The sequence below is a fragment of the Glycine soja genome, chromosome 6 (genome assembly GCF_004193775.1).
Source record: "Glycine soja cultivar W05 chromosome 6, ASM419377v2, whole genome shotgun sequence".
Taxonomy (NCBI): Eukaryota; Viridiplantae; Streptophyta; class Magnoliopsida; order Fabales; family Fabaceae; genus Glycine; species Glycine soja.
The window spans coordinates 4,129,687-4,155,728 of NC_041007.1; the positions used below are offsets into that span (position 1 = coordinate 4,129,687).

The 26,042-nt window shown below is 31.7% G+C and overlaps 4 protein-coding genes across 4 annotated transcripts; 1 reads left to right on the plus strand and 3 right to left on the minus strand.

The window, feature by feature from the left end:
- Positions 1-2,489: 2,489 nt before the first annotated feature.
- Positions 2,490-4,506, minus strand: LOC114414152. Its single transcript, XM_028378486.1, has 5 exons — positions 4,023-4,506; positions 3,231-3,422; positions 3,048-3,118; positions 2,785-2,934; positions 2,490-2,672 (listed from the first exon to the last, which is right to left on the minus strand). Exons 1-5 carry the CDS (start codon positions 4,504-4,506, stop codon positions 2,490-2,492), a joined length of 1,080 nt encoding a protein of 359 aa, XP_028234287.1.
- Positions 4,507-4,510: 4 nt separating this feature from the next.
- Positions 4,511-9,685, minus strand: LOC114414154 (pentatricopeptide repeat-containing protein At4g20090-like). The gene is made up of 3 exons (XM_028378487.1): positions 9,549-9,685; positions 9,165-9,448; positions 4,511-4,653 (listed from the first exon to the last, which is right to left on the minus strand). The coding sequence occupies exons 1-3, from the start codon at positions 9,683-9,685 to the stop codon at positions 4,511-4,513; spliced, it is 564 nt and encodes a 187-aa protein (XP_028234288.1).
- A 1,006-nt stretch (positions 9,686-10,691) lies between these two features.
- LOC114414351 lies at positions 10,692-11,940 on the minus strand. The gene is made up of 3 exons (XM_028378614.1): positions 11,654-11,940; positions 11,391-11,570; positions 10,692-11,114 (listed from the first exon to the last, which is right to left on the minus strand). The coding sequence occupies exons 1-3, from the start codon at positions 11,840-11,842 to the stop codon at positions 10,782-10,784; spliced, it is 702 nt and encodes a 233-aa protein (XP_028234415.1). The 5' UTR covers positions 11,843-11,940; the 3' UTR covers positions 10,692-10,781.
- Positions 11,941-14,801: 2,861 nt separating this feature from the next.
- On the plus strand, positions 14,802-19,208 carry LOC114414842 (omega-amidase, chloroplastic). Its single transcript, XM_028379279.1, has 9 exons — positions 14,802-15,241; positions 15,317-15,535; positions 15,636-15,729; positions 16,449-16,523; positions 16,949-17,027; positions 17,742-17,757; positions 18,567-18,647; positions 18,803-18,885; positions 18,964-19,208. The coding sequence occupies exons 1-9, from the start codon at positions 14,909-14,911 to the stop codon at positions 19,040-19,042; spliced, it is 1,059 nt and encodes a 352-aa protein (XP_028235080.1). The 5' UTR covers positions 14,802-14,908; the 3' UTR covers positions 19,043-19,208.
- The last annotated feature ends 6,834 nt before the right edge of the window (positions 19,209-26,042 follow it).

Genomic DNA, 26,042 nt, shown 5'->3' on the forward strand with positions numbered 1-26,042 from the left:
TATTAAAGTAGTTTGAATTGAATTAATAATTTTTATTTTAAAAGGAAATAAATGAATTTAAATAAATAACTACACAACTAATTTATTGAGAGTATCTTATTTAATATTTTATCCATTTGGTAGTTATTTATTACAGTTTAATTATTATTTTAAGATGCAAAATTATATAACAAAAGATGAGGGAAAAAAAGGAGTATTTACATGAATGAGATCAAGAAATTCAGATTGGACATGCTCTCAGTCTCAGATGAAGTGGCATTCAATGTTGACATGTTTCGAGTATTCATGTGAAGTGAGATTTGTTGGCCCAATTGTATGACTGATATTTACTATCACAAATTAAAAACCACAGGTGAGATAGTGTGTGGATGTCAAAAGTTCTTAAAATTATCTATTATCTATTATCAACGACAATTAATGAATGGTTAAAGTTGCTATATATAGAACAATATTGATCATCTCTTCTCTTTGGAGGAGGGGGCTACTGTTGGTTGCTTTCATTAATTCCATGAGGTAAATCAACCTACAATACATGAAAGCGGGTTTGGGAGTTGTAAACCCTATATCATGCATGAAGTAGTTGAGGCGTTCTAAGGTGAAGTAGTAAAATAAGAGATACACCGGTGAAGCATTAAAAAACGCCGTTAGATATATTTAATATAAAACTAGACTGGGATTAAAGAAGGAAAACTGAATTAACCGGTATATTTGTAATACTTATGTTTTTTTTAATATTCTTTTTCCTTTTCGTCAACTCATCTCCACCAGCCCCAGCTCTTCTACAGTTGATTTCATCATCGTGAAACAAATAGCTTTCATAGGAAAGTAGATAAAGAAAACGGAAATAACAAAAGCCCCTAGCTTCCTTAATCACTTCACCAAATGAATTTCATGGTAAAATCATGTAGTACGCCCATTTGGAACAAACAATCACAACAACACATCAACATAGCTAATGTCATGAAATCCCCTTGGTCCATTCCTTTCGTCATCTATGTTCAAAGCCTTAGTAGGTCTTGGGGACGTTGAAGTGGGCCACCGCAAAGGAGGTCTTGGGGTTTTCGAAGCCTTTCTCTACGCTCTGAGCCGCTGGACTATTGGGGCGGTCTCAACCTCCCTGACATGCCGGACTGGAGATATTGTTACACGACCTTGTTTCAGATCTGAAAGTAAGAAACTGAGAGCATGAACCAGTGAGAGAATTGCCCAAAAAAATAAACTTTTAATAATATATATATATATATATATATATATATATATATATATATATTATTTTTTCTTCCGATAGAAAACCTGCTACTACCCATCATTTTAATGCTACACGAGTGTAGCATGAATTTCCGAACTTCACCTTAGAACGCGTCCAAGTAGTTGCATGCATGGTGGTGTGGCATAGGAGGATATCCCTTTGGCAGACTTTGCTATTTCAAATCAGACCAGTTCTAGGGTGGGAAAGTTTTTATGGATCATTAGATCTTTCTGTTTTTAAATTAATGTTTCAGATTCTTTGTAATATTTCTTTTTATTTTCTTTTTACCCGAAGTACTCCTTATGAGAAGAGGAGGAAAAGGGTAATTGGGGAAAGACAAGAAGAAAAGGATAAAAAGAAAGAATTAGCCATCAGATTAGAATATAAAAAATCCAACGGTTTAAAAAAACTTTCCTATGATGGAAAACATGTTAACTTTCCACCCTAGAATTATGATTGGTCTTCAAATTATCAAGAACTTCCCAGATTGAACTTTGAAGTGACTTTCCAGCATATTGCATGGAGAGAATAGGGAGTGTCAGTTTGACGGTAAATCATAGTTGGACCAATGTTGAGCTGAAAAATATCAAATATACAACGTGATATTTATCAATCCTAATTATAACAAGTTTTTATTTCAAACTCATGGGTCTAGCCTGGTACAACTTTATTGGTCAACAGACTAACCATAAGTATTTTTTTATTAAATAAATAAAAGTTTTATTTCACGTATATGTATTGTGATGTTGGCCCCATGTGTGGGTTATTTAGGATGTGATCGACCTAGTTATTATTTTCAGGTTATTTAATAATTTTGAAAGAAAAAAATTACATATACATTAATAAGATTGTAGATTTTTTTCAAGAAAAATGAGAAATAAAGGAGAAATTAAGAAGTGTGATAAACGAGCAACATTTTGAGAATTATAATATTTACGAAATTTTAAGAATTTAATTATTACAATTACGTATACCTAGTACATACCGTTGTTGTTATTAAAAAACCAACTTTTCTTTCAACTCAAAAATGACGTACCAATTCGCTTGATTGGTAAGAAAACAAACATAAGGAAATTTCAAATATATCCCACACAAACACTCTCACTCACCACAGAGAAAATCCAACGAAGGTAAACAAAAATTAAACAAAGTCTAAAAAATAAAAAACAACCCGCAAAAACACACATAACAATCCAACGCATTATTACAAAATAAAGAACAAGTTTCCCTCTCAAAGCAATTAAACACTATTCTCTTCAACTTCAGGAATTTCTATACCCGTTGGGGTAACTCCACCACACAACTGAGTCATTTCTTGTTTAATTCTTCGAACCTCCATGTTAGTTGTCTGTATTATCACTGGATCTTGTGAAGATTCTAATGCTCTTTTGAGCACTTTCAACCTCCTCGCAAGTGGTTGCAACTGAGCACATAAATGTCACAAGACACATGATGTCAAACAAAGGATAGAGAGAAATAATTCACAACAAATGAAATAGCAAAACGAACTAAAGAAGATTAATGCAGCACTGAACCTGTCTTTGGGGCCATTTATATAAACGATACTTGCGGCAAATTGCCTTAATTACAGTAACAGACATTTCTAATACATCCTTTGCAGCCTTCATAGTTATGTGGAACACGCCACTCAAATCATTCAATGTCATATTATTTATCCTATCGGACTGAGCAAACAACTCATCAGTTAAGAAACTTAAAATGAATTCAAATGAATAGACTAAAACAAAAGTACACGAGATGCAGACTTCTTAAGAAATAACAAAACAAAAAGTATAACCTGATCTTTGCGACTTCGTTTATGCCTTCTTTTCTCAGGCTCAGCCTCAGGTTCTTCTTCCTCCAAATTTGCTATACATACAAACATAACGATTCAAAACTCAGCATATATATATAACGATTGAAGAATGAAATGGTTGAAGAGAAAACACGTGACATGACAATCAAAGAGATGAAGACCAACGTGGAATCAAATCATCGTCTTCGTTATTAGTACGTTTTCCAATCCAATCTAATTTGGTGCAGAGGGCTTCATAAAACGCAGAAAAAGCTTCTTCCACAATAATGTACCCTAATTTATCCTTCTGCGCAATGTAATCTTCAAGGAAACCCTTAACTTCTGCAGGGGTTCCGTTGGTGAAACTCAGAATAATCCCTCACACGCAAAACGAAATCAAGGTTAGCAATTGCAGACAAAAAGTAAAAGATTGAAAAGAAAAAACTTAAACACATGTAAAAATAACAATGAAACTTTGTTAGTTTTACATAACAGCGCTCGAGAGTGACACTGATCGCATGCATGCATGCAATTACTAGTCGTACCAACACAAGACTTAATTGAAATAGTTACAACTTACTCAATCATTTGATAATTGTCACATGGAGGATCACCCGGCGTAATACTCTGATTCTGAATTATTATATGGTTGATCAACCCTATCCTCCCATGTATTTCAAGTCTCTCAAAATCATTACCTGCGATATATATATATATATATATATATATTAAATTTAAAGAAAATAAAAAACGAGAAACAAAATAAACCCGGTAGCAATAGAATTGCGGGCATTCATTAATTATCCATATGTAGCCACATAATTCAAATTTTTATTTATTTATTGCCAAATATTAATTATTAAGTGTTAATTTTTTTTGTCCGAACACATGATTTTTCTCTCATTTCCTTCTCCCTACACCATTCAACACATCTTATGTCTCGGAGGATATTATTAAAATTAAAACTTAATTACGTACCATTGGTGTGAATTGTCTGTCTTAGAACTTGGCAGCAAGTGCAAAAGAATGGCCTTGGTATAGGAGGCCAATTACGAGAACCCATAATCCCACTTTCAGACTGATTCAGATTGGATGGACCCGCTTTAAGGTCATACCTGAAGGATTGATGTTCAATATCCACATCAGTGAAGGGATATGTACGCTTGTTCTTGGAAGACCCCGCTACTTGGTAGTTAGGAACTCCTCCTCCACCAATGGTAAAATTGTCATTGCAAAAATGCTGCTGGGATTGATCTTGGATCGTTGAACCCGTGGAGGAAACATGACCACCCTGCAGGGACTGCTGTTCATCATTTTGTAGGTTCGGTTCGGGTAATAAATAGACAAGTGCAGGGTCCGGTTCGATAAAAAAGTTATCGAGAAGTGGACTGACAAATGGATCTCGACACGTGTATGGAACAAACCGGGAGGAGTTGTTGTTATTGTCGTCGTCATCACCCATTTAATCATAAACAAAAGCCTTGTTGGTTTGGCGGGGAAAATGGAAAATGTGTGTGTGGTGTGGTGCAGTGGTGGTGGTAGCGGCCGCGCCAAAGAGACAGCGCCGCCGCTACGGGGAATGTTTCAGACACGATTCGTTCGTTGGTAACTGGAAACAAGGACACAAACTGTGAAACAGACATATGCATGGGAATTATATATATATATATATATATATAGGGGACTAAGAGGCACCAGTGCCAGTTATAACGGTTCGTAAATTTGAATCTAGAGAGACACTTCAAAACGAATACGACTCTGGTGTAACGGAAAAGGAAAACATTTTATTTTATTGTACTCCAGGATATTATATTCTACTATATTTCATTTTTTTTTTCGATGAACCTTTTTTGGAAAAAAAAATCTAAAATCTGATTTTTTTCAGATTCACTTTTTTTAAATCCTCCTTAAAAAATATTTTTTCTAAAAAATGATATTTTATTGTTTTTATGAAAAGGTTCCTCTTCAAATTTTCATTAATAATAAGAAAAATAATGATTAGATTTCCCAATTATAGTTTAAATCTACTTTTTTTAATAGAAAAACAGACACCTAAAAATATATATATAAAAAAGAGAGAAATGTAAATATAACAAATAGAGCAATAATCTTCCAGAAAAACAGAGCAATAACATATCTCTTGTAAATTTTCTTACAAACTTCTTACTACTTCATAAGTAAAAGTATCTAATGCTTTAAAAATTTAAAATACATATCATATTTATTACGCAATAGAAATAAAACGTTCAAAAAATAAATTTTAAAAGAGAGGAGAAATGTAAATATAACAAATAGAGCAATAATGTATCTCTTATAAGTTTTCTTACAAATCTTCTTACTAGTACTTCATAAAGTAAAAGTATTTAATGTTTTAAAAATTTAAAATACATTCCATATTCATTACAAAAAATAAATAAAACGATCAAAAGAAATATATTCAATATTAGAAATTATTTTTTATCTTATCGGTTGATTAGAAGAATTTTTTTTTTTTATCAATATGGAGTTAGACAGGAAGGTTAATAAAGTTTAATCAAACATTATTTTTTATCAAGAATCAAACCTAAATACTATTTAAATAATTTAATTTTAATTTCGGATTATTTGTATTCTATCATTATATATGTTAGAAGAATCTAGATATTCTAATTCTAATAAAAGATAAAATGTAATAAAAAGATAAAAATACCAAAATCAATAGTTGCGGTCAAATATTTAAAGTGTAAGTTATTAACGTATCAATAATGTTTAATCTGTAATACTAAACTCACCTCAATTTTGTTAATAAAAGAATATAATACTCCCTTCAATCCTTAATCTTCTTTAATGGTTAGATTTTCAGAGAATCTTTGTTCTTATTTATGTATCAGTCACTTATAAAGTTTAAGATCATATTAATTATTATTTTATTAATTATAAATTGACTTATCTTATAATTTTTAATTTATTTATTCATGTATTTTATTGTGTAGTGAAAAGAGAAAGGATGAAAATATAAAACTTCACAACTATTTTCTTAAAATCAATAAAATTTATTGCATTTATTGGTTTCTACTTAATAACCTTAAAAAACAGATAAAAAGAAAAGGAGGGAGTGTAAGACATAATTTATTAAAAAAAATGATGATCCATTTTATAAGACATTTTATAATTCCTATGAAGCTATTAATTTATATTCTAGTTGCCTTGTTAAATACTCTAAGTATTTATGTCTTTATTGATAATGATGCATAATACTCTTAAATTTGAATGTTTTTACATCCGTCATACCAAATTAATGATTATTAATAAGAGTATAGTTGGTTTATTAGTAACATTTTTTTAAACAATTTATAAAATCAATTAAATTAACTATTTTTATTTATTTGTGTGATTATGTCAAAAAAAATTATAATAAAAACTAGAGGATCTAATAAATAAACAACTTCGTAGAAAGTTGTGGTAAAAAATAAAGTTTATAAGTTTTTTCAAGAAGAGTTACATTTATTTGAACATAAAAAATTATTGGTTAAAATGTAAATTTTATCTTCTTATTTTTTAATTGAGATATTTTATCTTTTATTTTTAAAAAATCTACAATTTTAGTCCTCTTATTTTTTAACTAAGATATTTTATCCTTCAATTTTTAAAAAATTTACAATTTTGGTCTCTTTTTCTAATTTTAGACTTCAAGAAGAGTTACATTTATTTTCTTTTAATAAATTAAGCTTGTTAGCAATTAATTTTTTAAAAAAAATATTTGTCATATGAATAATAAATAGATACATATAAATCAACATTTATAAAGTATACAAATCTAACATTTAAAATTGAACACAAAGACTAAAATTGTAAATTTTTTAAAAATAAAAGACGAAATATCTCAATTAAAAAAATAAAAAAATAAAATTATAAATATAAAAAATAAGAGACAAAAATTGCATTCTCAGCAAAATTATTCAAACATAATGGTTCAAAGATAAAGGTGCATATTCTTGAGCAAAAGTGTCATTTCATCCCAACCTATTTCTTTTCCTTTGCTCATGTTTTCGTCGTTACTACCTCACCATGAGACTCACAAGACCGTGTCTAAAAATATTGGGACCTAAAATAAAATTTATAAAAAGCCTTGATGAAATATTAATTATTAAGTATTAATTTTTATATTAATTTTCTATAGCTTTTTGAGCTGCAAAAATAATTTAGTAATATTAAATAATCAAATAATTATAATATTTCACTCTTAATAGATAAAATAGTTAATTTGTTGAATTTAAATTATAATATATATATATATATATATGTATATATATATATATATAAGAGAAAATGTTAAAATCATATACCCTAAAAATACAAACAATTACTTTTCTAATATATATATATCTATTTTATTGTGAAAATATTGTTGTATATTTATGTATATATATCAACTAATTGAATTTTTTGTACTATCATATTCATATTTCATGCTTTAATAACAATGAAAATAATAATTTTATTTTTTACTTTAAAATTATTGACATATAAAACTTGTTTATGCAAGGTACCAAGTTTTTGCCTGATGGATGTCTGCCGACTAAGTCCAGTCCACGGGCTAATGGATTGATCCGTGGCCCAATAATAAAATAATATAAAAAATGAAAAGCTTAAAAAACATAAAACAAAGAAATATTGAAAACTTGATTTTTTTATAGGAATTGAGATTAGTGAAAAATGAACAGGAAACAATATATGCAGTAATGAAATTTTAAAGAAAGCTTCGTAACATTACTTTTTTTGGAAGTTTCATTATATTACTTAAACACCAAATAAAGCATAAAAATAAATTTACATCAAATATATATTTAAATACGTGGTCAATATATACTAATTACCACGAAGTAATTATTCAAATACTTAATAATGCTAATCACACATAAAATATATTTAAGTTAATAATAGTATTAAACTTTCAGTAAAAAAATATTATAAAACTATGAAATAATAATTAATATTTAAAAAAAATTAATACACAAACTAGACTATTAACCTGCGGATCAAACATTACAAATTAAAAATTGATAACCCACATTTAAATGAATTGACATTTTGGTTGATCCTAACCTGCGAGTTAAACAAATTATTTATGGGCAATTGAATTTTGTATCTCCCTAAATGTATGGTGCAACTCTTATTTTTTACCCCTTTTATCTTCTTAGTTTCTCTTCTTTCTATTGTAGTCGCAACTTCAACCCATTCTCGTTCTTCTTTTCTTCTCATAGCGCAAGTCTAGAGCCATTTTCCAGTTCTTTTCTTCTTCTCCAACGCTTCATTCCGAATTATGTTTTTTGCCTTTGGAATGGTTCTTCCGCAAGTCAAAATCATATTTTCCAGAAGGTGCAAAATACACTTCCAAAAAGGCTATTATGGATTGCAGTCGTTGCTTCCGGAATGAGCTTTTCGTAAGTCCAATATTGATTTTCGGAACTCCCTTTCCGAACTATATAAAATACACTGCTGGAAAGGATGTTCTGGATTTACAAATCTAGTTCTGGAATAATCGTTCCTTAAGCTAAAGTACTCCCAGGACAGTCATTCTGGAGGTTTTTTTGGCTTATGAAAAGGCTATTCTATAAGCTTTTTTTTCTTATGGAAAGCTCATTCTGAAAGGTTTTTTTGCTTATGGAAATATCATTTTAGAAACCTTTTTTGCTTACAGAAAGGTTATTCCATAAACATTTTTTGGTTACAAAATGGGAACTCTAGAATGCAACCCCATTCACATCAAAAACCACCCCCACCAAAACCCAACCTTAACCCCCTAGAAACCAACCCCAATCGCATTGGAACCCAAACCCACACCAAAAAGGAAGAAGCTTACCTTCGATGACAATGGAGGAAAGGAATGAGGATGCGTGGCTTCGAGATGAAGGACAAAAGGAGCAGCCTTCGCAGGAGGGAGACGTCGCGGGAGGCACCCCTCGCGGGTGGGTTGAAGAAGGTGGTGCCAATTCATTAAGGGCAATAGGATAATTTTAAACAAAATGGGAGGGGGGGGTGCAAGATACACTTATAGGAGTGTAAGATTCAATTCCCAGTCAATGGACTAAATTCATATACCCATCTCTTTAGTTATGTTATAAATATTGCAAGACATACTTGGCTTAACACCCCTCACCACCATTTCCCTCAGAAGCAACACTGCTTCGCTTGGTTTTCTAATCTTGCAATACTCATTGACGACAACCCCATACGCTTTCACATCTGGCTTCATCCTGTGACTAACCATTTCCCTCAAATGCTCAACAGTCTCATCAAACTTCCCCACAATGAAAAACACCTTCAACAAGCTAGTGTTTATGGCAACGTCGTCTTTCAAACCATTCAACCGCATCCTACTCATCATCTTCCTGGCCTCGTCCGCTTCACCGCTCAAACAAGACCTTCAATCAAAGCATTGTAGGTCACAACATTCAGGGAACACCTTCCATCATTTCCTTCAAGCACTCGAGTGCATCTCGGAAATCACCTCTCTTCGAATACCCTTCAATCAAAGTGGCAAAACTCACCACATCCGGCTTGCAACTCTTACTCTCAACCAGTCTGTCAAAAACCCTCGTGGCACCCTCCATATCACCTTTCTTACAAAACCCGTGGATCAACGTGTTGTAAGTAACCATGTTGGGTTCGCAGGGCATTTCCTCGAACACCTTGCGTGCACTCTTGATCATACCCACTTTGCATAATCCACAAATCATGGTAATATAAGTGTAAACATCAGGTTCCAATACAGCTTCTGCGAGAACCTGATCATAGATGGCCTTAGCAATGTTGACACAGTTAGCCCTCACGAGGACACCCAATATGGTGTTGCAGGAATACACACAGCATCCTTTGTGTAGGTATTGGCTTTGTGGAACTAGTGAATGGCGCCCCTGATGTTGCCGCAGTGGCCGAGAGCGTTGATGAACATGCTAACGAGGTTGTTAGAGAGTCTGTTGGAGTGGCGAAGAGGGAGTGGGAGATCAGGAGGTCGGAGATGGCAGCGTAGCAGAAGGGTGTGTAGGAGTAATGGTTGTGGTTGGAGGCCCAGTTGAAGAAGTGAAGGGCATGGTGGGGAATGTTCTGGTTCTTGATAACGTTGATAACCAAGTTTGGGGTGTGGTGAGATGAGAACTGTTAGCGGGGTGAGTAATATGGGCTTTGGGGATTTAGGTTTTGAAGGATTGAGGTGATGTAGGTTACGAGGGAAAGGTTTGGAATTGGAGGTGTAGATGAAGAAGAAGGTTTGGCTATGGCTTTCCTGAATGGCTGAGTGGCCATTCACAGCAAACTAATTTGCCACTGTTTTGTTTCGCTCCAAATATGTCTTTCACTTTGCTATTTGGTATCAACTTTTTATTTCACGCTAGGAGTCCTATATTTTGAGACATCTAAAAAAATTCAAACTTCCCATTTGATCTTAGATCTCTCTCTATCATACTACGTTGTCTACTTGAACACCTAACTTATTACTTACGAGATTGGATGAATTTATTTGATCCTGCTCACTAGAACACTAAATATGGGGGCACTTAATGCCCTAAATATCAATTTATTTGATATTTGCAATAATATTTTTAACAAAATTAAACAAATTCAAATATGTCATAAACCAAACATTGCATAGAGTTGATGGCACAAAGAATGAATTTTAATTTTAAGATTCAGGTTCATAACTCTGATTTTGAGATAGAGGCACTGTCTAATTGTACTTGTTTGCTGTAAGGTCATGAATCATAATGATGAATCTCTTTTTGGATGTAGCAGGGCCGCAAAACCACCAACATCAGGAATTGGAGAAGGACGAGTTTGGTTCGGCCAGGCCATGACATGCAGCTGAATCGTCTCATATTGGTCTATAGCTGAAGTGAGAATGTCCTTCATTTCAGATTGGTCACAGCAATGCACAAGGCCAGCAGAACAAGCACTCGTTGGCATTATGCTCTTGCATTGCAACCTTGATATCACCAAAAGGAACCCATTTGCACTTGACTCTTCATACATTTCTCTCACCCCAGCACGATCAGCCGGCGATCCCCTCATCACTGAATATATGTACACAAAGCTCTGCAGTAACACAAAACACAAAATCTAAGTTCTTGCCATTGTGGTTGTTCAATAAGTGGATGTTTGAGTTGTCCTTGAGGGTCCTCAAAATCGAGTTTTGAAAAGGATCAGGGAGGTGTCTTTTGCAGACAATTGTTGGATTCGTATGGGGATATGTGCTGGCACATAATGAACAAGGCTCCAAACATAGCCTAACAAGTTCTTAAAACATGTTCTACACATAATTGCTATAAAATACTTGATGAGGAATGAGGAGTGTTAATTAGCATTACACACCTCTTTAGTTCGTTTAATTTCCATGCCAAAGCGCGCTTCGACAGGTTGAGGGATTAACACAACTGAAATTTCTGCTAGTCCAGGTAGAAACCATAACCTTATACCATGCATTATTTGGTTAGCATTGTTGATTTTTTGCTTGCTAGTAGCTATTTCCCTTTTCAAGAAATGAGTCTCCTCCTACGTTAGAAGATTGATCCATTAACATGAGAAAAACACTTATGAAATAAAGAACTAAGAAATCTGAAGAAAAAGTGTTTTACCGTGGAGGGAATTTGTTCTGTTTGGATATTGACAAAAACAAGAGGGACCCCAGAGGAAATTGCTGCACTAAACCATGCCATGCACCTAGTTGTGGTAGTATCGATGCGGTACTCACTAATTAGAGGCATAAATAGAATGGAGCTTATTACTGAACAACATTGGTCAGACAGATAGGTGCCTATTTTCATCTTCCAGTCATATTTGATCCCACTTCTGCGGAATTCTCTCCCCCGCTTGTTCACTCTGATGCTTATTTCTGCAAACTTGAGAGAGCTCAAAATGTTTGATTGTTGTCACAGTTATATTGCAAATTTTCAAATAGTAAAATATCCTTCTCAGCTTGTTAAAGAATGAGTTTATTTTTTATACACTAATTAGAGTGTCTAACACTATAACTAATTAAAAAACACACTAAATATAACTTAGTAAACCCCGTTATGCATTGACAATTTAGTTCATGAAAAAACTTGAGGCAAAATACTCTTCGAAAGGTTTTTCTTTTCTCCATATTAATCCTTCCGTCAGTCAGTTTCATTCAATTATATTGGCAAATTAGTTTTATACAGTACATAATTATAAACAATTTAATTCCCAAACCAATTATGCATTTAGCTTAATTAGTCCTTCAAAGTTATATATTACTTACAAATTAGTGCTTGGAAAGACTAACAAGTCCAACGAAAAAAATTCAATAACTATTTTACCTCTAAAATATTTTCAAAGACCAAATTGTCAGTCCCTATATCTTTCATGAATGAAAATGAAGGTTTACTAAAATATAACTTCTAAAGTAATTATTATGTAAAAAAAAATCAGTTATATAGCATTATATGACAGTGGAAAAAATATTTACATCATCATCAATGTATTCTAATTAAATTTAAAGAGTATATATATTAAGCATGTATACGAATAAATAATCACCCTTATGATATGTGTGTTAGTGTTGAATTCTATCTCAATCATTTAAAATTGCTACTTCATATGTAATCCTACATGGTTCCAACTTTCAAATATTACCTAACACAGATGACTATTTGATGAACAATAAAGTATGATTATGTACCCTGTAGTTCATTGCACTGCTCTGATGTCAGATCCCCTAAATCCGCTACATGTCTGTGATCTGTTGCAGCTTGGATAGTATACTACCTTTGAAGTATGGAACCCTTCTGCTGCACAATGCGTACTTGAAGTTTCATCAAGCTATCACCTCTTCTAACCTGTATCCATATGAGTTCCCCACGCGGGTTAATCTTTCCAAGCTGAGAACTAAACTCTGAACTGGCCTTGACCGGTAAAAAGGAATCATCATCAGCGTCGCGCTCAGAAAATCCTTCAATGATATCCCCTGGTAATGGCATGCTCTCATCCCACTCATCCGCCACCTCTTGCTTCACTTGTTTCACACAAACAAGTGTTTGATCAGAAGTAGCCATGCCCTCCTCCCAATAGATGAAGCAGGATTTGACCATGAAACTGGATCCAAGTTAACCCACCAAAATATTTGATATTATGGACAGATTAATGCCTCTAGCTTGCAAGAAAATTTTGTTAGTATATATCTGTATATGCTTTTACCATGTTCTCTTCCTTAGCTTATATAATATCGTCCATAGTACGTTCTGATAAGAGTCTTACAATAATGCCACACAAGCTATACATGGCCGGCTCCACGTTCTCGACGGCAAATTATTTCTCTGTTGATAATATTTTATTTCTTAGTAAATAACTCATTCGTATAAAAAAAATAGAAGAGGTTATTTGCTTCTTTTTGCGCATATCAAATAAGCACTTGTACGTAACAAGAGACAGAGGAAAAGTTAGTTTATGAAACTCTCTTGTTTAGCTTGAAAAGTGAAAACAACTAAACAAGTGCATTTATTTTCAAGCATAATCAGGAAACTAAATGTAGACATGCATACCCCTTCAGAAGACTAGCCAATTGCAATATAATATAATAATATAAATTCGCCAGTGTAAAATCCAGGAAGAATTCAACCAAAATACTCCAAAAGATTATATTTTCAATAAATGGTTGATAAATGATAAAGTTTGTCAACTTTCTAGTTTAACTTCAAATTTAGAAAAACGTTTAACACATTGCACAAATTTTATATTTAGAAATTAGTTGTCTTTTTTCCTTTTTCCTTTTTTAATAGGTAAGAAATTATTTGAAATGCAAACCAAGTGTAAATAAAAAGATGGCAGCTTTAGCCTGCAACAGCATTAGTTCTAAAATTTTCTGAATGCATAACTTTAAACAGCCATTATGCATGACTCTCATGTAACATTTGCAAATTTAGGTACAAGCGAATAAAAGGTACCAAGAAGTTATTTTTATTAAAAAATAAATAAAATTAAACCTTTGTTTCGCAACTCATCATAATGACGTCAAATAACTTCACTTAGGAATAAAAAAAAATTACAATTATTAACCAACACTAAACAACAAAATGATCTAAAAAAATCTAATAACCCGCCACAAAGCAACACTTACAATCAGACTCATTCGTACGAAATAAAGGGGAACTTAATGCGAATAACAGAGTTTATAGTCTCCTCTGTCCATCATTCTTCATCGAATTGGAGCATTGGTATTCCGGTTGGGGTAATTCCACCACAATTCTCAATTATTTCTTGCTGAAGTCTTCGAATTTCATCTTGAGTTCTAAGCTTCATGATAAAGCAAAATCAAATAGCTAGCAAAACGAAATTAAAGGAGATTGTTGCAGGAAGCTTTGAACCTTTCTTTGGGGCCATCTTTTCAATTTTCCTCTGCGGCAGATACTCTTTACGGTAGAGTCACTTACGTCCAGTTTAACCGTTGCAACACTAATAGTCAAATGGAAGACACCGCTCAAATCACTCAAAGACATATATATAATCAATTATGCCTTAGTCATAATTAATTATATGTCTGTTAATTTTTTTAAAAAAAGAAAAAGGTTTTCATAAAAAAAAATAACTTTTTTGGTTGAGGTACAGTATGAATTTTATAAATGTTTATTTTTTATTTTATTAATTATTTAATTTTTTTTTTTACTCTTTTTCGTCCTAATCAAACAAACTTGATTTTTCATACTTTTTTCTAGTCTCTTTTATTTATTTTGGTCCTTTTTACCGAAGATAGTGTGTTAGAGAAACGAAGACCCGCTAACCCGGTAAGGTAAAAGCGGGACCCGATCCGTGTGAATTGGTAGGTTCCGATGAGCTGAAATCAAAGCGAAGGGTTTAGATTTCCGGAATCAGAAATGAAAGCATCCGCACTGCTTAACTTGAAATCTTTCACTCTCAGCCGCCATTCTCCCACTTCCAACTCCTTCTTCCCCCCCTTTCTTTGTCCATCCCACCCCCGCCACCGCCGAATCCACCACTCTCGAAATCCAATCATGTCTGCCACATCCGTCAACTCCGAACGAGCACGCGCCCCTCCCGCCATTCCCTTGCCCCCTCCCCCTCTCTCCAACTTCAAAATTGGCCTCTGTCAACTCTCCGTCAGCCCCGACAAAGACAGCAACATCGCCCACGCTCGCACCGCCATTCAGGATGCTGCATCAAAGGGCGCCCAGCTTGTTCTTTTGCCCGTCAGTCCCTTTTCCTTCTTTTTAGGATCACACTTAAAGTCAGGAGTGCCAACTTGTTTTGTTTTGTCTTGTCAGGAAATTTGGAACAGTCCTTATTCCAACGATAGTTTTCCTGTCTACGCTGAGGATATTGACGCTGGTGCTTCTCCTTCCACTGCCATGCTATCTGAACTCTCTCGTCTCTTGAAAATCACCATAGTTGGTGGTTCCATTCCAGAACGCTCTGGAGGTCTCTTGTACAACACTTGCTGCGTCTTTGGCACCGACGGAAACCTACTAGCCAAGCACCGCAAGGTACCACTCCTCCCAATAACTTGTACGCTGAATTTCGTAATTCAACGGAATCTTGATTGATTTTCTGTAATTTCTGGTATATTGGCTTGCTTTAATACAGATACATCTTTTTGATATTGACATCCCTGGGAAGATTACTTTTATTGAATCAAAAACTCTTACTGCTGGGGAGACTCCGACAATTGTGGACACAGGTCTAAACATGTTCTTTGATCCCGCATTCAAACTCATTCACTTCAGTTCTATCTGTTTTAGTACTGATGCAGTCTTTTGTTCTGCGATCATGTTTGCTGTCATGTAAATGAGAAATGTATGTTTAAAGTTTCAAGTTTCAAGCTGATGCTAATGTTGGCCGGCTGCAGAGGTGTATGGTGACGAAAGGAAATGAAAGTTATTATGGTTGTAGCCTTGTAAGATTGGATAAAGCTCTAAAATGATTGACTTCTTATACTTTTCCGTGGTTCTTCTTGAACTTAAATGCCAGGGTATCTTATGAACAATTTGAGATTGTATGCCTCTATGAGGGGAAATTTTGTTAATTATATCACTGGTTCAGATTACATGTTTTTATGTATTTCTGGCTTCTCATGTTTGTGCATATATGTGAGTGTGGGATACGAAAGAGAAAATAATCATTAAGAAATTATGACATTATTACAGAAGGAGAGGATAATGTGTGCGCTTTTTTAACTAATTATGCTTGTAGTCAAGTTTTACCCAAATGAAACTGAAGAAAAAAGAAAGCAACCTTGTAATGTAGGCTTCCCATACAATTATTCTTTATTTATAAACATGTTTTTTAACTACCATGTCACAAGAGTGATTTAAATTTTTGCTATTTGTGATTATTTTTTTCTTGCAATGAAAATTCTGTCTGGGTAAACAAATTGAAATAATGAGTTGATTCATGCAGAGGTTGGACGCATTGGCATAGGCATCTGTTATGACATTCGATTTCCAGAACTAGCAATGATATATGCTGCTAGAGGTTTGTCTGATTCCAGTAATATGCTTGGAAACAATTGATCTTGCTCTACGTTTGATTTGTTGACTATGATTTGAGTTCTCCAAAGTGTTTTATCCACCCCTCCTAAGTGCCATTAGCATCATAGAATAGCAATTTTGATTTTTTGGGGGTGGAAGAGAGATTGCCTGTGTATTTCTTATTTCAGGGATATACTAAAAGAAATTTCAAATCCATATTTCTTGGTATGATATTTCAGTCCCTATATTATGCGCTATCTGTCAATTATTTCTCTTTTTTGTATAGGCTGTAATCCGGAAGGTTCACTTGAGATTAATTATCCAGTTGTGTGTTGATTTGTTTTCAAATTCACACAACTATTACTATAATTATTATTTCTTTTTCTAAGCTTTGGCAAACTTATGGTATCAGTCAGTTTTTGACTTCAGGTGCTCACTTACTCTGCTACCCTGGGGCATTTAACATGACAACTGGACCATTACATTGGGAGTTATTGCAGAGGGCAAGGTATAATGGGTACAACTTAATGAAACATTCAACAACCTGCAACACATGTTGTACTAGTGTTTTGTTTAAATTTTATAACCCTATCTAGTCTTGTAAGTTTCCAGTAACAGCAATATATTTTTTATCCCTTAAAACGATATTTGAAATTAGTACTTATTAAATTTTATTCATTTTTAGTCTTTAAAAATTATAAATACTGTGCACTTTTAGTCTCTAGTGACCAGTGAGGAACTAAAGCCGCACTATTTTTTGTTAAATCTAGGACTAATCATGAAAAAAATTTAAATAGGGATTAAAATCAAATAACATCGTGTTTTCAATCTTTGAAAACATATTGAAGACAATAATTTGCATGCCTGTTACTGTTGGGAAACAACCTCAATAAACTTGATTGTTTAATGGGTTTGCACTAATTACATCCACTAAATTTGACTGATAGTTTTTCTGAACTATATTTATCATTTGTTATAGGAGTTTATTGACAAATATAACCTTGGTTCTAGAAATTACAAGAAACTAGTGATCATACGAAAAGTTAGAATATACATTAAGGTTACCTTCTTGTTTTGCTTCCATTTCTTTCTTCTGGCTCTTCCTTACCTTTTGGCCCTGCAAACCTTTTTTTGTTTTAACTTTTATAAAATATTTATGATTGAGCAGTAAATACTAATCAACATTCCATTGCTAATCTGTGTTTTGCTTCTTTACATGCAGGGCTACAGATAATCAGGTAATGCCCCCTTCGAAGTTATGTGGCTTTTAATGCATGTACACTAACATTTTAATTTAAACGTATGTAAAATTTGAAATCATTTAATCATTTTTATTTATTTATTATTTATTTAGTGTAGTTCTTGAGGGATGAACCTTATAATAGGCTTGTAACAGTAGCTTTGAATTGATAGATAACTGCACTGTGAATGAGAAATCAAACCCCCCAACCCCACAAGGAATTTACAGTAGATGTGTGATAAGTTCTTGAAAGCATGTGCTACCTTACATTCCTATGCTATACATTATATAAATTATATAAAAAAAATTCAAAATTGAGGCTATCTCACTATTGCGTTTTTGGGGATGCTGCTATCCAGGATGTAAAACACTGGTAACTATTTAGTGGGCAAATAATTGTAATGGAGGGCAGAATAAATAAGGAAGAGAACTGTCCAGTAGACAGTAATTTCTAATAAGGAGGAAGCTGAAATAAGTAGGAAAGGGAGAGAGTTAGTTGGAGAGTCCAGGTCTCTTGAATACCTGAGTTATATATTCTGTTTTCAGTAATTTTTCATATCCATCCGCTACAGAGCTACAAAGTGGGGTTGATTTGAATAAATTTTCCATTTTTTTCTTCTCATCTCTGATCTAGTTCTATTAGATTGATGCAGTTGATTGTGTGATCAATCAGTGATTAAAGCAGGGTATGGTTAGGGGTTTCTCTATATTCTGACCAGGCAACCATATTATTAATCATTGTGTGAATTGCAAATTTTTAAGCTCTGACGAGATTAGTGGATGCTTACCAAAATTCTCTTCTGACAGTTATATGTGGCTACCTGTTCACCTGCCCGGGATACTGGATCTGGTTATGTGGCTTGGGGCCACTCCACTCTTGTTGGACCAGTAAGTAGATCCTTTATAAACAGCTTTCCTCGAGTAGAACCATTTAAAATGGGCTGATTATGGAAGTCGGTATAATATTTTGAGTTTTATTAACAAATAGAAAGGGAAATATCTTTAATTGTCAGTACTTACTGTGGAATATATCAATGTGGTAGTTTGGAGAAGTTCTGGCTACTACAGAACATGAGGAGGCAATCATCATAGCAGAAATTGATTATTCAATATTGGAGCAGAGAAGGTTTTCTTTTATTCGCATGTTTTGCTTTTGATTGAGCGTCATAATAATCGTATTAATTGCTTTCATAACATTATTCAGGACAAATCTGCCTGTAACTAAGCAAAGGCGAGGTGATCTTTACCAGTTGGTGGATTTTCAGAGGCTGAATTCTCAGTGATGGGAGCAGGACTATTGTAATTGAGACATCTGGATCTGGATTATCTTGTATGTGGCATTAGCTTGTCATCTGTGTTATATGGTTATTTGAATGCTGCATTATTGCTAATATGGAACCCGAACCCTGAAGGAAGAAATAAATAAAGGAATTTGTGCTTTCTCGAATACTTTGTTCTGTTAATTACTATCGTATCTACTAATATTTATCAATTAAATAAGGGTTCTCGATGTAGATATATGGAAAATTGGTTAAGCCCAGTCAAACCCACTCATTGCTCTGTAGTAAGCCCAGTCAAACCTGAATTGTCTCCTTTTGAAATCCTGGTGTCTGCATTTGTTTTACCATTGTGCACAACATTTGTATGCACTGTTGATAAGGTTTATCTTTATGTAATTTACACAATTATTAATATCTTCTTTGATCGCATCTTCTATATAATAATCAAGAACCAAAATATTCCTCCTCCGCTCATAATTTTTCTTGTCTTACAATATGTTTCGAGTCTCTGGACAATGAATTTACTGAAGTTATAGCTTAAAATTTTAGTTTGAATTTCTGAAATGTTTCCAAATTAAAATTATCTTTATATTATGCAAAGAGATGAAAAAATATATAGAATTATGATTTTAAATTCAATTTTAATTTCATTATGTAGAATTGTATATGTATAAGAAAATTGTTTGAAAACTAAATTAATTAAAAAAAATAATTTTAACTGAATTAATCATTTAATGTTCAACTTATTTTTATATCTTTAATTAAGAGTAGTCATGGGTTTGGTTTGAGAAGAAATTGATTCTTGTGATGATAAGCTGGTAGTGATATATAGTAGTTGTCATGATGATAAAGAAGATAATATAGTAGTGGCATGGATGGAAAAAAAAAAATACTTCTAGCAACAAAGATAGAAGTGTTTTTTTTTTTTTTGAAAACAACAAAATAGAAATGATGGAAGTGATAGATCAAAACAAGAGAAATTGTAAAAACATAACAAGAAGAATCTAAGATATTATTTAGGAATGGATTGAAAATTACTTAAACTAATTATTTTGTAATTTCATAAAATCGATACGAAATTATGATTGTGATTTATTTTAGAATTTATATAACAATATTAAAGTTTAAGGTCTAATTCTCACACCCTCCAACCCTAAAAATTAATTCATACTCAATTATTGAAACCGTGAAATGTACATTTAGATAATAGTATAAATTTGTTGTCGGCTCAGCCTGAACTCAAATATTGGGTAACTGAATTGGAGGTTGATAACTGACGGTGTGAATTCATTCAGGAACCATATAGTAGTATTAAATTCATGCATATGTATAATGTTGATTGAGTTTGAATGTCTGATAACAAGTGGGATCATCACCGAAGGAATGCCAGAGAGACGCGACCGAAGTGACAAGCACAAAAAGGGAGGGACATTTAAAACATGCATGCGGCGCACGTGACGATTAAGAAGCGAGAAGTGAGAAGAGGGAACAAAATTAACAGGCAATTCATGAAGGTGCACGTGGGTGCAACGCTACCTGTTAAGTTCATTGAAAGAGGAACAGGTTTTGGATTAGTATATATCAATACTAAGCCAAAGCCCACACTTGCACCCGCGTGCTAGGTTGGGAATAAAGGAGAGACAACACCATGCATTGTGAATGGTCATATATATGACTATGACATAGCAACCACACACACATTCCCAACTGGAAAACAACACGTTTCACAGTAAATTCTATATATAGTATTCCCATATATCATCAACATTATATATTATTTGTTTTCACATATCTAATATTTATTAATAAAAAAATATTCCGATAAGGTTTCCTTTATATCTGTTGGTATATAAGAGAAACAAAAATAGTTAAAAATAAAGTAAAATTTCATATGTATTTAGCTCGCTCAAGATTCCATGTTATTCAATTTTGTGGAATGAAATTAGCAATACATACGAATTATAACTGCGTTGATCATCCTGTTGCTATTTTATAAACATTTATACTGCTAAATGGTAACCAATGTCCTATACATATAAAAGACAGAAAAAAAGAATACAAGAATATTTTAATCTATGACTATAAAATTATTATCTTGCAATTTGCGTCGGTGTAGATGCCAAAGAAACCGAAAGACTTCAGAATATGACAGAAAGCCTTGCGTTTGAGGAAATTTAAAGAGAGAAATTTTTTTTATCTTTTTTGACCAAAATTTAAGCTAAATTATAATTTGATATTTCATCTTATTTCTTAGTTTAATCTATTAGGTTTAAAACTTTTCACTTTAATCTCTTTATTAGACTAGAATAGTTCTTTCATCAGTTTTTCATATTAACAATCCTAATTCTGGTTGACGAGATAAATATTTATTTAACATGTTACTTCTTGAAGTTTATTATATCTCACTAAATTAGTTAAATTATTATAATAAATTAATAGAAGAATTAACTTGATTTAACAAAAACAAAAACATTTTAATATATTAAAATTAAGCATTTTTTATTTTAAATTTAAAAAATCAAACTAAAAAAAAAAGTGAGAAACTAAAATTACTTTGTAGACAAGGATATGCTTCTATTTTTTTTCCATTAAGGTCTAGGATTTCTTGTACTTGATTTTGAACATGCTCCATGGGCCTATGTAGTTGTTGAAGCACGTGTGTATCCACGGGGCTTTGACACTGGAAATGTCAGAGAATCGGTTTCGATGCCATGCCCTGACACGTGGTACACTGCTCAGAAGCGTGCTGTGGGTTCAGGTCTTTGGGTGTTCAAATCAATCTTAGTATTCAACATCTTGATATCCTTAAAAATAAATTACACTAATATGTTATAAAGTTTCGTAAAATTATACAAGCACATCCTGTCTTTATATACTTTTATACTAATCTTTTTAAATTATTTAAAAATATATACTAACACTTTTAATTATTTAAAGTTATACATTAAATTCCCTTAATTATTTGAAACATATTATATCAGGATTCCTGAAGAAAAGTTTGTGTAATTTTATAAAATTTTAGAGAAAATTATACAATTTACTCTATTTTTAAATATTAATGATTTTATTTAATATTTTCCATTACATATCTACAATTGGTATTTTGAAATTATAGAATTAAAAATTTTATTTAAGTTTCAATTTTTTGTCAAGGTTTTTTTAATGTCTTAAAATACTGATTAAAAAAATTAATAAAAGGAAGAAATATTATAAATTATACTATAATCACTTTGAAATTATAAGAATATATTAGTAAGATAATTTAATTCCTTAATTGGAATGTTTGCAAATATTATTTTAAAATAATCTATTTAATTAAACTGTATTTAAAATTTAAAATAAATTGATTTTAAATAATATTTATTTTAAAATATGTGGAAAATGTAATAATATTTTTTATAATTAGTTTGAATTTTGTATTGTGTCCGATAAACATACGGTGCAAAAGTATTAATACCTAATCGAATGTTTTAAAATAATTAAAAATATAATTGTAAAAATAGAGTATTTTTATGTAATAAATATTTTTCAAATAAAAAAATATTATCAATTTCTTTGATATTCATTAATATATACTTTTTTCATCTCAAAAAATGTCCAAAAGGTAAATGTCATGTTAGTTTTTCAATATAATATTATTTGTCGGAACAACAAAAGTATTTGTATTCCTCTAATCACAGTTAGTAGTTGCAACAACATGACTAAATAGGATAAAAGGGAGTGACGAGGGTAGAAAATTTGTTGGAAGATTATTGAGTTATGTGAATGATAAATTTAAAGGTGACAATCAAAAAAATATTACAATCGAAGATGATGAACATAATTAGTATAAGAAAAATATGATTAACCTTAATACATGAGACAAACATTAATTTAAAAAACAAATGAAAAAGTGCAAATGAGAGAAATATATTTGATATTTTTTATTCTAAAATAATAGGATAAACATATATGACATACACCTCGTGGAGAATATTAAAGAGAGAATAAGGTATGTATGATAAGAGAAAAAAAGTTTGATAACCAATAAAAAAAGAAAAAAAAGTCTAACAAAAAGTCATCCAATACATCGAAATACTTTTTAAAAGTAATTTATCAAAATTTGTATATTTTTAATACCCATTTTTTTTATAAGTTATAAAAAATCATAATTGAATACCACCAAATTTTATTGTCATCAATAAAAAATATTAAAAATTTTAGTTGAATATCACAAGTCTTATTTATATTATTTAAAAATTTTAATCTTTTTTATATAATTTTTTAAAAACTTTGAAACCTTAATCCGATCCACCTCCCTTCATACGAGGTTGATTTCCTCAAATTTTAACAGATATTTTTTTCATGCACATCAAATAAAATTTAAATCCATGATTATATTTAAAAAATAAGATTATGTATCAAAATGAATATTTGTAAGTTGTGAATCATGACTAATAAATGAGTATATGACCGTGGACTCAGTGACATTCCCTGACTTAAAAGGCTTCGTGATTGTCGCCAAAATCAACGAACCCAAAACACAACTTCGTACGTTTACGAGCTTGCAACCGTACAGATACCGAATTGGAAAACAAATGATTGAAGCAGTGGGTCTAAATTCCAGTGTTGAGAAACAACAATGTTTTCCTTTTTCCCACACAAATTCTTTCATAGTTCAATAATCAAACGCTTTATTTAAAATTTCTTCCTGCTATTAAATTCGTCAATATCCTCTTACATATACTAACACACCATAATATATAGAATTATTCGGATAATATCTTGGGTACTGTCGACCCTACCAACCATTGAATCCCCTTAACATCGATCAGATGTTGAATTGAATTTAAAGTGCATAATTAAGATCCCTGTGTTATATATAGTTGTTGAAATCCAGCTTTACCTTGCCTTGTTACTAATTATCATGCTCGATGAAGCCGAATTAAGAGACCAAATGAAACACCTAACCTTTTTCTTTATCTCCAAGACAGTGTGCACAAAGGGTGTGGGTCATGTATGTTATAGTTCATGTCTTGAGTCAACAAAACATGAAGGAAACCAAATATTGGAAGACACGTGATCATGACAAGTTCTATGGAGGAAAATCCTTGGTGCCCATGCATGCAGCTGGTGGCATATATATGGTTCTATACATCTTTTTCAGTGTAATAATCATAGTGTTTTGCTTTCCATATCTAAATTAATAGGCATATATATCAATAAGTATAGTGCCCTATCAAATTAATCTAGTGGCATTGGGGCAACAAGTGCTATCCATGATAGAGAGATGGAAATGGACTAATGGTGTTCGCAGTTACGTATAATTTGATCACAATCACTCGCATCATTTGATTGGTATGGATTTTTCAGTTGAATCGTTTTAATTACTTCACACACACACACACACACATCATCGATGTTTATTTTTCCAGAGTATTTCCCTTAGGTTTTGTATGGCCTTCTAGCTACTTTGAGTAAGAATCGAGTTTTTAAGCGGACCATAAGTACAATTTTTTTAACATAAGCAATTTACATCCGTTTTAGTAAATTCAATGTAGTATGTAAAGCCACGAGCCCACGATGGCACAAACATTTTAGATCAATTGTGTAACAATTTACTACATTTCTGTAAAATAAAAAATAAAAAAATCTCTTACTACATGATCTTTTTCATTCAACCATGATATTGGTGCAAATGAAATCATCCTTCAAATCATGTATTTTTTAATTCAGAAGTTCAAACTTGAGATCTCAAAAAGACTAAAATTTAATTTTATCTAATTAATAACGTGACAGTTTAATATTACATGAATTTATATTCAATAATAAATATTTTTTAATTTATTTTTATCTTTTAACCATTTTTCAGGTCATGTCGACTGTTACATTAATCACAACCATTCTTCAGGTATGTCGACTATTATATTAATCACAACCGACACTAATTGATCATAATTGATACTAATGGACTTTTTTTTTTTGTAAGAATATAAAAACTTTTTGACATGAATATTAATCCGCAGGAATAGAACCAGGAATGTATTAAAAGAGGGTTAAATTTTTTTACATAATAAATTAAATATTTAAGTTCTAATAAATAATAGGTTTTAAAAAAATTATTATTATTTTTATGAATAAAATTAGAAATATGATATACTACTAAAAAAATTAAGTAAATATCACTAAAAACATATTTTTCATATATATATATATTCCTTTATTAATTGTTTTTATCATATATGTATCCTAAGGAAGGAGGCAAGACTTCTTAGATCCGTCCCTACTAGTCAGATTGATGTTAGTTTCCTTTATAAAAAATACTTATTGCCACTTCCATCAGCCTTCATCTCTAAAACATCAAATCCAAAATTTCAAGTCTCCCACATCCCTTCAGCTTTCTTCTCCTTGATTTTCATCTCCCAAATATTAAGTTGGACATTCTAAAGCAAACTCTTTCTGTTGAAAGAGCGCTTGCATTAACCACTCCGATCCCATTCTTGCAAGTTTGAATCAAGCAATTGCTAGCAATAACTTGGTGGGCATTCTTGAATCATTGTACGATCACTGTAAGAGTGCATTTTCAAATAGAGACTAAAATTTTAAAAACAAATAGTCGAATTTTAATAAGGACCAAATATATATATAATCAAGGGAATTTACTTCACGTGATTAAACATTATGAATTATTATAAATTTTTTGGTGCCTGTATTAAATTCCTAAAAAATATCTATTCAAATCTTAATTTTATTACAATATTATTTCTTGAATCGTTAAACAAATTAAAAACAATCTAATCTACTGTAAATTTATGTTTTAATTCTCGATTTAGAACATTTCTACGAATTATTTTATTTCTTATTAAATTATTTGAATTTTTAGTTTTCACTACATTAAATATATTTTTTTCACTTTTATAATTTTTTACTCTTTGCAAATACTAAATGTTAAACGTGATGTTAATTTAAATTTGATTTTATTTTGAATCTTAACACACTTACTATAAAAGAAGACATACGTTTC

Excerpts from the sequence above, each read along its gene's own strand:
- LOC114414152 (XM_028378486.1), bottom strand. The coding sequence starts at position 4,506 with ATGGGTGATGACGACGACAATAACAACAACTCCTCCCGGTTTGTTCCA. Across the intron at positions 3,423-4,022 it reads ACAGACAATTCACACCAATG|GGATTATTCTGAGTTTCACC; the intron begins GTACGTAATTAA and ends TTTGCGTGTGAG. Across the intron at positions 2,673-2,784 it reads ATAAATGGCCCCAAAGACAG|TTGCAACCACTTGCGAGGAG; the intron begins GTTCAGTGCTGC and ends TTATGTGCTCAG.
- LOC114414154 (XM_028378487.1), bottom strand. The coding sequence starts at position 9,685 with ATGGTTACTTACAACACGTTGATCCACGGGTTTTGTAAGAAAGGTGAT. Across the intron at positions 9,449-9,548 it reads TTTGCCACTTTGATTGAAGG|GTCTTGTTTGAGCGGTGAAG; the intron begins GTATTCGAAGAG and ends CTTTGATTGAAG. Across the intron at positions 4,654-9,164 it reads GGTGAGGGGTGTTAAGCCAA|TTACCAACGAACGAATCGTG; the intron begins GTATGTCTTGCA and ends CCTTGTTTCCAG.
- LOC114414351 (XM_028378614.1), bottom strand. The coding sequence starts at position 11,842 with ATGAAAATAGGCACCTATCTGTCTGACCAATGTTGTTCAGTAATAAGC. Across the intron at positions 11,571-11,653 it reads CAGAACAAATTCCCTCCACG|GAGGAGACTCATTTCTTGAA; the intron begins GTAAAACACTTT and ends CTTCTAACGTAG. Across the intron at positions 11,115-11,390 it reads AAATTAAACGAACTAAAGAG|AGCTTTGTGTACATATATTC; the intron begins GTGTGTAATGCT and ends GTGTTACTGCAG.
- LOC114414842 (XM_028379279.1), top strand. The coding sequence starts at position 14,909 with ATGAAAGCATCCGCACTGCTTAACTTGAAATCTTTCACTCTCAGCCGC. Across the intron at positions 16,524-16,948 it reads AATGATATATGCTGCTAGAG|GTGCTCACTTACTCTGCTAC; the intron begins GTTTGTCTGATT and ends TTTTGACTTCAG. Across the intron at positions 18,886-18,963 it reads TCAATATTGGAGCAGAGAAG|GACAAATCTGCCTGTAACTA; the intron begins GTTTTCTTTTAT and ends AACATTATTCAG.